At 47.1% G+C, this 11,934-nt stretch overlaps 1 protein-coding gene across 1 annotated transcript; it reads right to left on the bottom strand.

The window, feature by feature from the left end:
• Positions 1 to 2,798: 2,798 nt before the first annotated feature.
• On the bottom strand, positions 2,799 to 5,219 carry LOC119359298 (isocitrate lyase). Its single transcript, XM_037625563.1, has 4 exons — positions 5,135 to 5,219; positions 4,816 to 5,055; positions 3,370 to 4,732; positions 2,799 to 3,210 (listed from the first exon to the last, which is right to left on the bottom strand). The coding sequence occupies exons 1-4, from the start codon at positions 5,162 to 5,164 to the stop codon at positions 3,131 to 3,133; spliced, it is 1,713 nt and encodes a 570-aa protein (XP_037481460.1). The 5' UTR covers positions 5,165 to 5,219; the 3' UTR covers positions 2,799 to 3,130.
• Positions 5,220 to 11,934: the final 6,715 nt, after the last annotated feature.

The following is an 11,934-nucleotide window of genomic DNA, read 5'->3' as shown; positions in this document are numbered from 1 at the left end:
TGAGCCTCTAGTTGACTAGCTCGTTGTGATCAACAGATAGTCATGGTTTCCTGGCTATGGACATTGGATGTCGTTGATAACGGGATCACATCATTAGGAGAATGATGTGATGGACAAGACCCAATCCTAAGCATAGCACAAAGATCGTGTAGTTCATTTGCTAGAGCTTTGCAAATGTCAAGTATCTCTTCCTTTGACCATGAGATCGTGTAACTCCTGGATACCGTAGGAGTGCTTTGGGTGTATCAAACGTCACAACGTAACTGGGTGACTATAAAGGTGCACTACGGGTATCTCCGAAAGTATCTATTGTTTTATGCGGATCGAGACTGGGATTTGTCACTCCGTGTAAACGGAGAGGTATCTCTGGGCCCACTCGGTAGGACATCATCATATGCGCAATGTGACCAAGGAGTTGATCACGGGATGATGTGTTACGGAACGAGTAAAGTGACTTGCCGGTAACGAGATTGAACAAGGTATCGGTATACCGACGATCGAATCTCGGGCAAGTAAAATACCGCTAGACAAAGGGAATTGTATACGGGATTGATTAAGTCCTTGACATCGTGGTTCATCCGATGAGATCATCGTGGAACATGTGGGAGCCAACATGGGTATCCAGATCCCGCTGTTGGTTATTGACTGGAGAACGTCTCGGTCATGTCTGCATGTCTCCCGAACCCGTAGGGTCTACACACTTAAGGTTCGATGACGCTAGGGTTATAAAGGAAGCTTGTATGTGGTTACCGAATGTTGTTCGGAGTCCCGGATGAGATCCCGGACGTCACGAGGAGTTCCGGAATGGTCCGGAGGTAAAGATTTATATATAGGAAGTCCTGTTTCGGCCATCGGGACAAGTTTCGGGATCATCGGTATTGTACCGGGACCACCGGAAGGGTCCCGGGGGCCCACCGGGTGGGGCCACCTGCCCCGGGGGGCCACATGGGCTGTAGGGGGTGCGCCTTGGCCTACATGGGCCAAGGGCACCAGCCCCAAGAGGCCCATGCGCCTAGGGAACCCTAGAGGGAAGAGTCCTCGAGGGGGAAGGCACCTCCGAGGTGCCTTGGGGAGGATGGACTCCTCCCCCCCTCTTGGCCGCACCCCTTTCTTGGAGTAGGGGGCAAGGCTGCGCCTCCCCCTTCTCCCCTGCCCCTATATATAGTGGAGGGGAGGGAGGGCATCCACACCTGAGCCCTTGGCGCCTCCCTCCCTCCCGTGACACCTCCTCCTCTCCCGTAGGTGCTTGGCGAAGCCCTGCAGGATTGCCACGCTCCTCCACCACCACCACGCCGTTGTGCTGCTGTTGGATGGAGTCTTCCTCAACCTCTCCCTCTCTCCTTGCTGGATCAAGGCGTGGGAGACGTCACCGGGCTGTACGTGTGTTGAACGCGGAGGTGCCGTCCGTTCGACACTTGATCATCGGTGATCTGAATCACGACGAGTACGACTCCATCAACCCCGTTCACTTGAACGCTTCCGCTTAGCGATCTACAAGGGTATGTAGATGCACTCCCCTTTCTACTCGTTGCTGGTCTCTCCATAGATAGATCTTGGTGTTACGTAGGAAAATTTTTGAATTTCTGCTACGTTCCCCAACAATTATTTGTCGACCGAAGGACCAAGGGGGTCTAGGTATTGAAAATCTTGAGATGAAGAACATATGTCTTCTCAGCAAGTGGCTGTATAAGTTATCTGTAGAGACGGAGGCCACACGGGCGCAAATTCTGCGTAATAAGTACCTTCATTCTAAAACTTTGTCCCAAGTGACAATGAAGCCGACAGACTCGCCTTTTTGAAAAGGACTGATGAGAGTTAAATCAGTTTTTTTCAATAGGACAAAGTTTATAGTCGGAAACGGTATCACTACGAGATTCTGGGAGGATACATGGCTAGTGGAAACACCCCTCGCACTTCAATATCCTTCACTTTATAGCATTGTTCAACGAAGAGACGCTTACGTTGCGACAGTACTTCAGTCCACTCCTCTCGATAATCACTTCAGGAGAACGCTAGCCGGAAACCGTTGGGAAGCATGGCTCCATCTTGTGCGTAGACTAATGGATGTGCAGCTTTCTCAACGACCCGATCAGTTGCGCTGGAAGCTAACTAGGAATGGAGAGTTTACGGTTAAATCCATGTATCTGGATGTTATCAATTCTAGCTCTATTCCTAGTTCGAAACATGTTTGGAAAGTCAAAGTACCTTTGAAAGTTAAAGTGTTTATATGGTTTGTACATAAACAAGTCATTTTAACTAAGAATAACTTGGCAAAACGTAACTGGACAGGATCTACAAGATGTAATTTTTGTGATCGGGGTGAATCCATCAAACACCTCTTTCTTGACTGCCCGTTGGCAAAAAAATTATGGCGGACGGTTCACATAACCTTTAATATTACTTCTCCAAATACTATCAACACGTTATTTGGGACGTGGCTTGAGGGGATAGATTCCGAAACAGCCAGACACATTCGTGTAGGAGTATGTGCTTTATTATGGGCAGTCTGGAATGCAGAAATGGCTTGGTCTTTAACAGAACAACAAATATTTATTTTTTTACAGGTTATCTTTCGAGCCAATGCGTTGATCCGTATATGGTCGCTACTCACTCTGACAAAGGCCAGGGAGCATATGGTGACTGGATCTATCCAATGAAAAATGGTAGCATGGACTATTTTCAACTGGTTTGGATGACACTTATGTAATAGGATAGGCAAGTAGTTTTTCTATCTTTTTTACGCCAGCCGTTTGTGGCTTTACTTTTATTTTTCTGCTCTTTGTGAGCATTTTTGTTCTTTTGTTTGAGACATCAAGATTTGAGTTGAACCTATTTGCTTATTAATAATATGGCCGTATGCATCGTTCTAATGCAGAGGCCGGGAAGCTCTCACTTTTCAAAAGAAAAAAATGACGACATGAAAGACATCGTCAATAAAGTTTACCCCGATTTGACATATCCAATTGGAGCCTGACATAATTCGTAGGAGTATATATAGCTAGGCAATTCCATGCCAATTATAGTGATCAATTCGTATCTATTTCCAGAGCTGATGTGCCCTCGTGCCGCTTTTATTCTATCCAATTATCTCTGAGCTTTCTTCTTAATCATTATTCCTTCTCAACCTTCATCACATCCTGGACTTGGCAAGAGCGTGCTGGCTACTGCTCTCACTTCCAGGCTTAGTCCAGAACTGCTCTTCTGTAGCCCCTGCAAGCAACACCAAACATTTAGTTAAAATGTTAGAAGAACAAAAAAGTAATATATCTATTTCTTTAAAGATATTGAAATAGTATAAAACATGCATGAACAATTGAGACAAAAACTCTGAAAAGTTAGTCAATAGATTAAGATTTATTGGCAACTTGCCTTTTCCCATGGCTGCGGTTGAGGACATGCCGCCCTGCACGGTCTTGAGCACCCTGTCATAGAAGTTGGCACCCGACCACTTCTGGTGCTCCAGAGTCTCCACCCCATTCCTCCTCTCCTCCCGCTGGATCCTCTCCACGTACGCCAGCATGCCGCGCCGGGCGAAGTCCCGCGCGAACGTGTCGGTGACGAGCGCGTCGGCGTGGAACCCGGCCAGCGTGATGAACTGCCATACGTACCCGAGCCTGGCGACGTGCGGGATGAACGCCGCCATGTCGGCGTCCGTCATGCCCGACGCGTCCCAGTTGAAGGACGGCGAGAGGTTGTAGGCCAGCATCGCCTCCGGGAAGGCCGCCCTCACGCCCTCGGCGAAGGCCGTGCACTCGGCGATGTTTGGGCTCGACGTCTCCATCCAGAGCACGTCGGCGTGCGGCGCGAAGGCGCGCCCGCGGACGACGGCGGAGGCGACGGAGCCCTGGAAGCGGTAGAACCCTTCCCTGGTCCGTGGCAGATCCCAGTCCCAGAACACGGACCCGACTCCCAGGCTCGCGGCGATGTCGCGCGCTTGCTCGTGGGACACGCACTTGTCGTAGCTGGTGGCGCTGCTCCACTCCTGGAGCTTACGTTGCTTCTCCAGATCGGTGGCGTTGAGGCTCGCGATGGCGTCCTTGACGCACTCGGAGAAGGTTTTGAGCTGCGCCGTGGCGGTCCACTCGTCCTCGATTGCCTGCAGCTCCCTGCCGTTCTTGCCGGCCGACATGGCGTCGGAGAGCATGGCCGTGAGGCTCCGGTTTTTGAGGCGCGGGTTCGTTGCTCCAAGGATGAACTGGTGGTCGCGCGCGTCGATGTTGGTCTGGATCAGCGTCGCGGCCACAGCGTCGGTGCGGGCAACGAGGACGGTCTCGACGCCCATGATGTCGAACTGGAGCCTTGCGGCGACGAGGCGGTTGACGTGCTCCGAGACGGCGACGAGCACCTTCCCCGCCATGTGCCCGCACTTCTTGGTCACGGACGACTGGTCCTCCAGGTGGACCCCGGCTGCCCCGCGCTCGACGAAGAGCTTGCAGAGCTTGACAGTGGCAGTGGCGCCGCCGAAGCCTGTGTCGCCGTCGGCGATGATGGGCTTGAGGAAGTCGACGAAAGGCGCGTGGGCGCGCTCGGCGCGGGGCAGAGACATGCGCGCCTCCTGCTGCTTCCGGTCGTGGTACTGCTGGGCGAAGAAGAGGTGCTCGACCTTGTTGGGCACGGTGTCGTAGGGGTAGTCCGCGAGGTCCGGCCCCGGCTCGTTGGTGGAGGTGTGCGTGGACGAGCACTGCCACCCGGACACGTAGATGGTGTCCAGATGCTTGGCCATCATCGTCACCTGCACGGGAAAATTCCTCAGCGAGACGTACGTACAGTACAGGTCGAACGGATCATTGTGGGATAACCAAGTGCGCTGCGTGCCTGCACGGGGTCGAGCGCGCCGAACGTGCGCGAGGCCGTGCCGGCGGCCTGGTGGGCCTTGAGCGTGCGCCAGAGCTTCTTGGCCATTTCGCCGGAGGCGTAGCTCTGGCGGAGCGTGCCGCGGAGGAGGACCACGTCGCGGACGGTGTAGGGGCGCTTGGTCAGCCGGAACCTCTCCGTGTTCCACCACGCCCCCACCTCGGCCACCTCCGCCTCGAACCGCCCTTCCTCCTCCATGATCTGCACGTAACAAATCCAACATCACACACTCTGCACTTCAAAATGCATCACTAATCACTGACAAGGTAGCAACACTAACCAAAGAAGGGGCGGAGAGCGGCGACGCCATGGCCTCTGGGAGAGCTGTGCACCTGTAGGATATAGGAGGATCAAAGAAGTGCAAGTGCGTGCATGGCTGCTGCTTCGCCTCGGAATCCCACTGTATTTATAGGAACGAGATGACTCTTCATGCGTGCGTGCATGGTGCATGGTAGCGTCTGGGCTCATATCTTCCATGGTTCGATGCTTATCGTGGGATTTCGCATGCAGCTGGGCAGGGCAGGCGAGGGTCGCAACCGTGAGTGGTTATGGCCGCTACGTCGACGGTGGTGCCCAGGATTTCGATCGGTTACGCGCAAGGACAAAATTTTATCCACACGTAGTTTGGACAGTTCCAGCGTTTAGAACTGGTTGCACATAAGCTGAGATCGGTTGCGTGCGTGCTACTCCTATCGTCTCAAAACTGAACTGTGATCCATGCTATGGCTTCGGTAACTGACGTCAGCACATCAAGTTGCAGAACGACATATGGTTGGTTTCTGCTCATTTTCTGATGCCAAATTCAGTAATGAAACGCCTCCCTGCCTCCAAAAATTACTGTTTACACATTTACCCATAGAAAGTCTGTAGCAGATTGTACCTTAAAAAGGTCTAGCAGATGTTAGGAAATTAGGCATTTTTCGATTTCACCTAATCCAAATTAGCATCATCAGAAGTTTACTAACATGGCAAATCGCATGCAACAGACAAGAAAACTTTAGTATGTAAGTATATGGACCAAAGTCACATGTCAACATGGGAAGGTTCATAACATAAGAGTTCATCGGAAACTCCGGTGCAACAGTGTCGTCGACCACGATGGAGAAGACAAGGTACTGGTCTGCCGCAGAGGAAGTGGTAGAAGCAGACGGACAGTTATCCAGGACGTAGTTAATTTTGAGCGCGCAGTCAGGTCGAGACTCTCCCCAAAACCCTTAGAGCACTTGCACGGTGCAGGTTCTATCGAAAAAGGCTTCTTGCCCCGCTTTATAAATAAAGACAAACCATGATACAACCACAACCGAACACACCAACACCATTCTACCACTAGCCTCCTGCTCCTAACCCGTCGCTGGCCTCCGCCGGCGGTGGCCACTAGCCGCCTGACATCTGCCACTCCGGCAACGTCAGCCACCTAAACCTCCTTATCGCAGGCCACTCTGGCAACGACATCCACCACTCTAGGGTGTTTTCGCTCCGATCTTTTGGTCCGATTGACATGGCTCTTGTCAGATTTGAGGTTCTAAACAGGTTTAGAACTTGAAGATGGAATAATGAGGAATCTTGGCCTTCCAGTGAATTATATCGAGGGGAACTTTCGGAAGGAATTTCTTTTGGTAGCTCAGTTCTCTCGATCCAAGATCTGTATCAACCAAGATTCAGTGGGTCTTATACTTCAAGCTTGTTTTGGAGGTAAGGATTCTCGCCTCAAAGTCATTTTTTCGGAGATCATTGCCTTAGATTCTCAGTTTCCTCGAAAGATGTGGGCTTTGCTATCTACAATGGTGAAAATATGGCCAATGATTCCAATGTTCATTTCTTCCTCTGGGTGAACGGAGGTCCAAATTTTGCTAAAGAGTTTGAGCTATACTGTAAAGAGCAAGATGAGGAATGGACTTTGGTCTCTCATTCAAGAAATTTGGGTAAATCTTTTACTGGTGCAGTTCATGCAACAAGATTTTTTTTATGCTCAAGATTCAGGCCGAAGAATTTCAAATTTTGTAGTTGGGAATAATGCTTCAGTTTTCTCCACACTTGAATTTCCCATTAATAGAAGCTTTCATCGTCGTACCTCTATGAAAATCAGGAGGGATCAAAGGATGCTCTGGTTCAAAATCGTCTAGGCGGTACAACCACACTGGGCTAAATAACCTTATGTTGGAAATATGCCCTAGAGGCAATAATATTTGTATTATTATATTTCCATATTCATAGTTAAGAATTTATATTCTATGTTATAACTACTATGATCCTAGAATATGTGATTCAGTGGAAAACTCATATGCACGTGTGGAATGATAAACGGTAAATAAAAGGTTCCTAGTCACGCCTCTAAGACTAGCTTAAGTGTTGTTGGTGATCACATTTTCCGGATCTTAGGATATCGTTAAGTGTAAAGATAGTCCTAAAACAACATTGAGATTATGACGTTGGAAGAACGATCATATTGAATCGACCCAATCTTGTTTGTTATGAATTGAGTTAATATCGTCTGCATTCAATGTTATAACACGGAGTGTTAACGTGTGATATTGCTCCTTAGACCATGAGAGTATTGTGGTCACTTCCTATCGTATGGCGGGCTATGGGGTTGCTCAAAAGTCACCTGTGACACGGTGATCATAAGACAACTTACAGGTTCATCGAAAAGTTTGACAAGTGGCCAGATAGCTCGAGAGTAGGATTTGTTCCTTCGGATGGAGAGATGTTCTGAGGGCCCTCTCTCTATGACGGCATCCATCATTGTATGGCCAGACACAGGTGACTACATCACGGGGATGCCGGAACACATCAGCGAGAAAGAAGAACAAAACCGGTAACGGGAGCAACGGTATAGTGAGCATGGTGATGACTCGGGAGGATACCGATGCACACTAGGTTTTGTAAAGTATTGCGAAGCAAAGGGAACATAATATGATAACCTAAGGTTCACTCAAATATCATTTGTGTGCTCATAGGGACCGATACGGACGTCCACGGTCCCGCTGCCGGTTATTGAACGAACGGGTTCCGTTCATGTCTGTGAGTTACCGAACCTACGGGATCACAAGCTTAAGGAAATCATGATCTGCTGAGTGTTAGTAGGATGGGAGTAACGAGAATATATTTGTGGAATTGTTTCATTAATATTCAGAATAGTTCTGAGAGGATCCGGAAGCGTTTCGGGGTCACTGGAAGGGTTTTGGTGAATACCGGGTAATACCGATAAATAATATATAGGTGGAAAATGTTTCGGGAAATGTTAAATTATATATAAAATGGTCTAAAAGTATTTATAATAATTTCATATTTAATTAATATCAACGGGCCTAAAAAGGCCAAGAGGTGGAAAGTAACTTGGGCCCATGTGGCCCAAGTTGGGAGAGGCGCCCCTTCCCTAAGGAAGGAGGCCAAATAGGAGTAGGGGAGGAGTCCAACTCCTCCTCCCCTTGGTTGGACGCCCTAAGGGGGGTTTCCCTCCTTGGTGGCAGCCCTCCCTCTCCCCTCTAACCTATGTATAGTGGAGGTTTGGTGCCCAATTGACTGCAGAGTTTTTGGAGCCTCCTCTAGTTCTTCTAGTTCGTGTTTTAGTTGGTCCTAGTTGACTAATTAGAGATTGGCAAATCCTCTTGTCCTCATAATTAGAAGCCCAGTCTGATTCTAATATCCTCCCTCTAATTCTCCAGTGATGACTAGCTCTGGACGACGAAACGCTACCGGATCATGAAGGCTATGTTGGGAATCGTTGCATGGAAAACAAAAAAAAATTCTACGCAGACGCAATGATCTATCCATGGAGATGCATAGCAATGAGGGGGGACTGTGTCTACGTACCCTCGTAGACCGTAAGCGGAAGTGTTTCTCAGCGCGGTTGATGTAGTCGAACTTCTTCGCGCTTCAACCGATCAAGTACCGAACGCACTGCACCTCCGCGTTCTACACACGTTTAGCTCGGTGGCGTCCCTCGCCTTCTTGATCCAGTAAGACGTCTGTTGGGGAATGTAGCATGCAATTTCAAAAGAATCCTATGCTCACGCAAGTTCTATCTAGGAGGATGCATATCAACAAGAAGGGGATAGTGTGTCCATGTACCCTCGTAGACCGAAAGCGGAAGCGTTTGACAACGCGGTTGATGTAGCCGAACTTCTTCTCGTTTCGACCGATCAAGCATCGAAGGTACGACACCTCTGAGTTCTGCACACGTTCAGCTCGATGACGTTCCTCAAACTCTTGATCCAGCAAAGTGTCGAGGGAGAGTTTTGTCAGCACGACGGCGTGGTGACAGTGATGGCGAAGTGATCCGCGCAGGGCTTCGCCTAAGCACTACGTTGTAATCATACTTTATTAGATATGGTGTGATCTATGATTTCTCTTATCGATTTACCACTATCGATTTGGGGTTATGCATTAGAGACAGCTGCATTCACGTTAAATAGGGCACCGTCTAAATTTGTTGAGACGACACCGTATGGACTATGGTTTGGCAAGAAACCTAAGCTGTTGTTTTTTGAAGTTTGGGGTTGCGACACTTATGTCAAAAGTCTTCAGCCTGATAATCTCGAACCCAAATCAGAGAAGTGCATCTTCATAGGATACCCTAAGGAAACAATTGGGTACACCTTCTACCACAGATCCGAAGGCAGGATCTTTGTTGCCAAGAATGGAACATTTCTAGAGAAGGAATTTATCTCAAAAGAAGTGTTGGGAGGAAAGTAGAACTTGATGAGGTAATTGTACCTTCTCTCAATTTGGAAAGTAGCACATCAGAGAAATCAGTTCCCATGATGCCTACACCAACTAGAGAGGAAACTAATGATGATGATCATGAAACTTCAGATCAAGTTACTGCTGGACCTCGTAGGTCGAACAGAGCATGTTCCGCACTAGAGTGGTATGGTAATCCTGTCCTAGAAGTCATGTTACTAGACCATGGCGAACCTATGAACTATGAAGAAGTTATGATGAGCCCAGATTCTGATAAATGGCTTAAGGCCATGAAATCTGAGATAGGATCCATGTATGAGAACAAAGTGTGGACTTTGGTGGACTTGCCCGATGATCGGCAAGCCATTGAGAATAAATGGATCTTCAACAAGAAGACTGACGCTGATGGTAATGTCACCATCTACAAAGCTCGACTTGTCGCGAAAGGTTTTCGACAAGTTCAAGGGGGTTGACTACGATGAGACCTTCTCACCCGTAGCGATCCTTAAGTCAGTCTGAATCATGTTCGCAATCGCAATTGCTGCATTTTATGATTATGAAATTTAGCAAATGGATGTCAAAACTTCATTCCTTAATGGATTTCTTAAAGAAGAGTTGTATATGATGCAACCAGAAGGTTTTGTCGGTCCTAAGGGTGCTAACAAAGTGTGCAAGCTCCAGTGATCCATCTAGGACTGGTGCAAGCATATCGGAGTTGGAATATATGCTTTGATGAGGTGATCAAAGCATATGGTTTTATACAGACTTTCGGTGAATCTTGTATTTACAAGAAAGTGAGTGGGAGCTCTGTAGAATTTCTGATATTATATGTAGATGACATATTGTTGATTGGAAATGATATAAAATTTCTGGATAGCATAAAAGGGTACTTGAATAAGAGTTTTTCAATGAAAGACCTCAGTGAAGCTACTTATATATTGGGCATCAAGATCTATAGGGATAGATCGAGACGCTTAATAGGACTTCCACAAACCACATACCTTGATAAAGTTTTGAAGAAGTTCAAAATGGATCAGTCAAAGAAAGGGTTCTTGCATGTGTAACAAGGTGTGAAGTTGAGTTAGACTCAAAATGAGACTACGGCAGAATATATAGAGAGAATGAAAGTCATTCATTATGCCTCAGTCATAGGTTCTATAAAGTATGCCATGATGTGTACTAGACCTATTGTGTGCCTTGCCATGGGTTTGGCAAGGAGGTACAAGAGTGATCCAGGAGTGAATCACTGGACAGCGGTCAAAATTATCCTTAGAGGACTAAGGAAATATTTCTTGGTTATGGAGGTGATAAAGAGTTCGTCGTAAAGAGTTACGTTGATGCAAGCTTTGACACTGATTCGGATGACTATGAATCTCAATCTAGATACATATTTAAAGTGGAAGCAATTAGCTAGAGTATCTTCATGTAGAGCATTGTAGACATAGAAATTTGCAAAATACATACGGATCTGAATGTGACAGATCTGTTGACTAAATCTCTCTCATAAGCAAAACATGATCACACCTTAATACTCTTTGGGTATTAATCACATGGCGATGTGAACTAGATTATTTGACTCTAGTAAACTCTTTGGGTATTGGTCACATGGCGATGTGAACTATGGGTGTTAATCACATGGCGATGTGAACTAGATTATTGACTCTAGTGCAAGTGGGAGACTGAAGGAAATATGCCCTAGAGGCAATCATAAAGTTGTTATTTTATATTTCCTTATTCATGATAAAGGTTTATTATTCATGCTAGAATTGTATTGATAGGAAACCTAAATACATATGTGGATACATAAACAAATACCGTGTCCCTAGTGAGCCTCTACTAGACTAGCTCGTTGATCAAAGATGGTTAAGGTTTCCTAACCATAGACATGTGTTGTCATTTTATGAATGGGGTCACATCATTAGAGAATGATGTGATGGACAAGACCCATCCGTTAGCTTAGCATATTGATCGTTCAGTTTATTGATATTGCTTTCCTCATGTCAAATACATATTCCTTCGACTATAAGATTATGCAACTCCCGGATACTGGAGGAATACCTTGTGTGCTTTCAAATGTCACAACGTAATTGGGTGATCATAAAGATGCTCTATAGGTACCTCCGAAGGTGTTTGTTGAGTTGGCATAGACCGAGATTAGGATTTGTCACTCCGAGTATCGGAGAGGTATCTCTGGGCCCTCTCGGTAATACACATCATAAGAAGCCTTGCAAGCAAAGTGACCAATGAGTTAGTTACAGGATTATGTATTACAGAACGAGTAAGGAGACTTGCCGGTAACGAGATTGAACTAGGTATGAAGATACCCACGATCAAATCTCGGGCAAGTAACATACCGATGGACAAAGGGAATTACGTATGTTGTCATAAAGGTTCGAC

This window comes from Triticum dicoccoides, chromosome 2A (assembly GCF_002162155.2).
Source record: "Triticum dicoccoides isolate Atlit2015 ecotype Zavitan chromosome 2A, WEW_v2.0, whole genome shotgun sequence".
Taxonomy (NCBI): domain Eukaryota; kingdom Viridiplantae; phylum Streptophyta; class Magnoliopsida; order Poales; family Poaceae; genus Triticum; species Triticum dicoccoides.
Note: the sequence above shows the minus strand (reverse complement) of the source record. Positions and strands in the feature narration are given on the sequence as shown.

Bases quoted from the DNA above. Each gene is read 5' to 3' on its own strand.
- LOC119359298 (XM_037625563.1), bottom strand. From the start codon at position 5,164: ATGGCGTCGCCGCTCTCCGCCCCTTCTTTG. The intron at 5,056-5,134 runs GTTAGTGTTGCT...TGTTACGTGCAG, and splicing joins CGCTCTCCGCCCCTTCTTTG to ATCATGGAGGAGGAAGGGCG. The intron at 4,733-4,815 runs GCACGCAGCGCA...TTTCCCGTGCAG, and splicing joins GCGCGCTCGACCCCGTGCAG to GTGACGATGATGGCCAAGCA.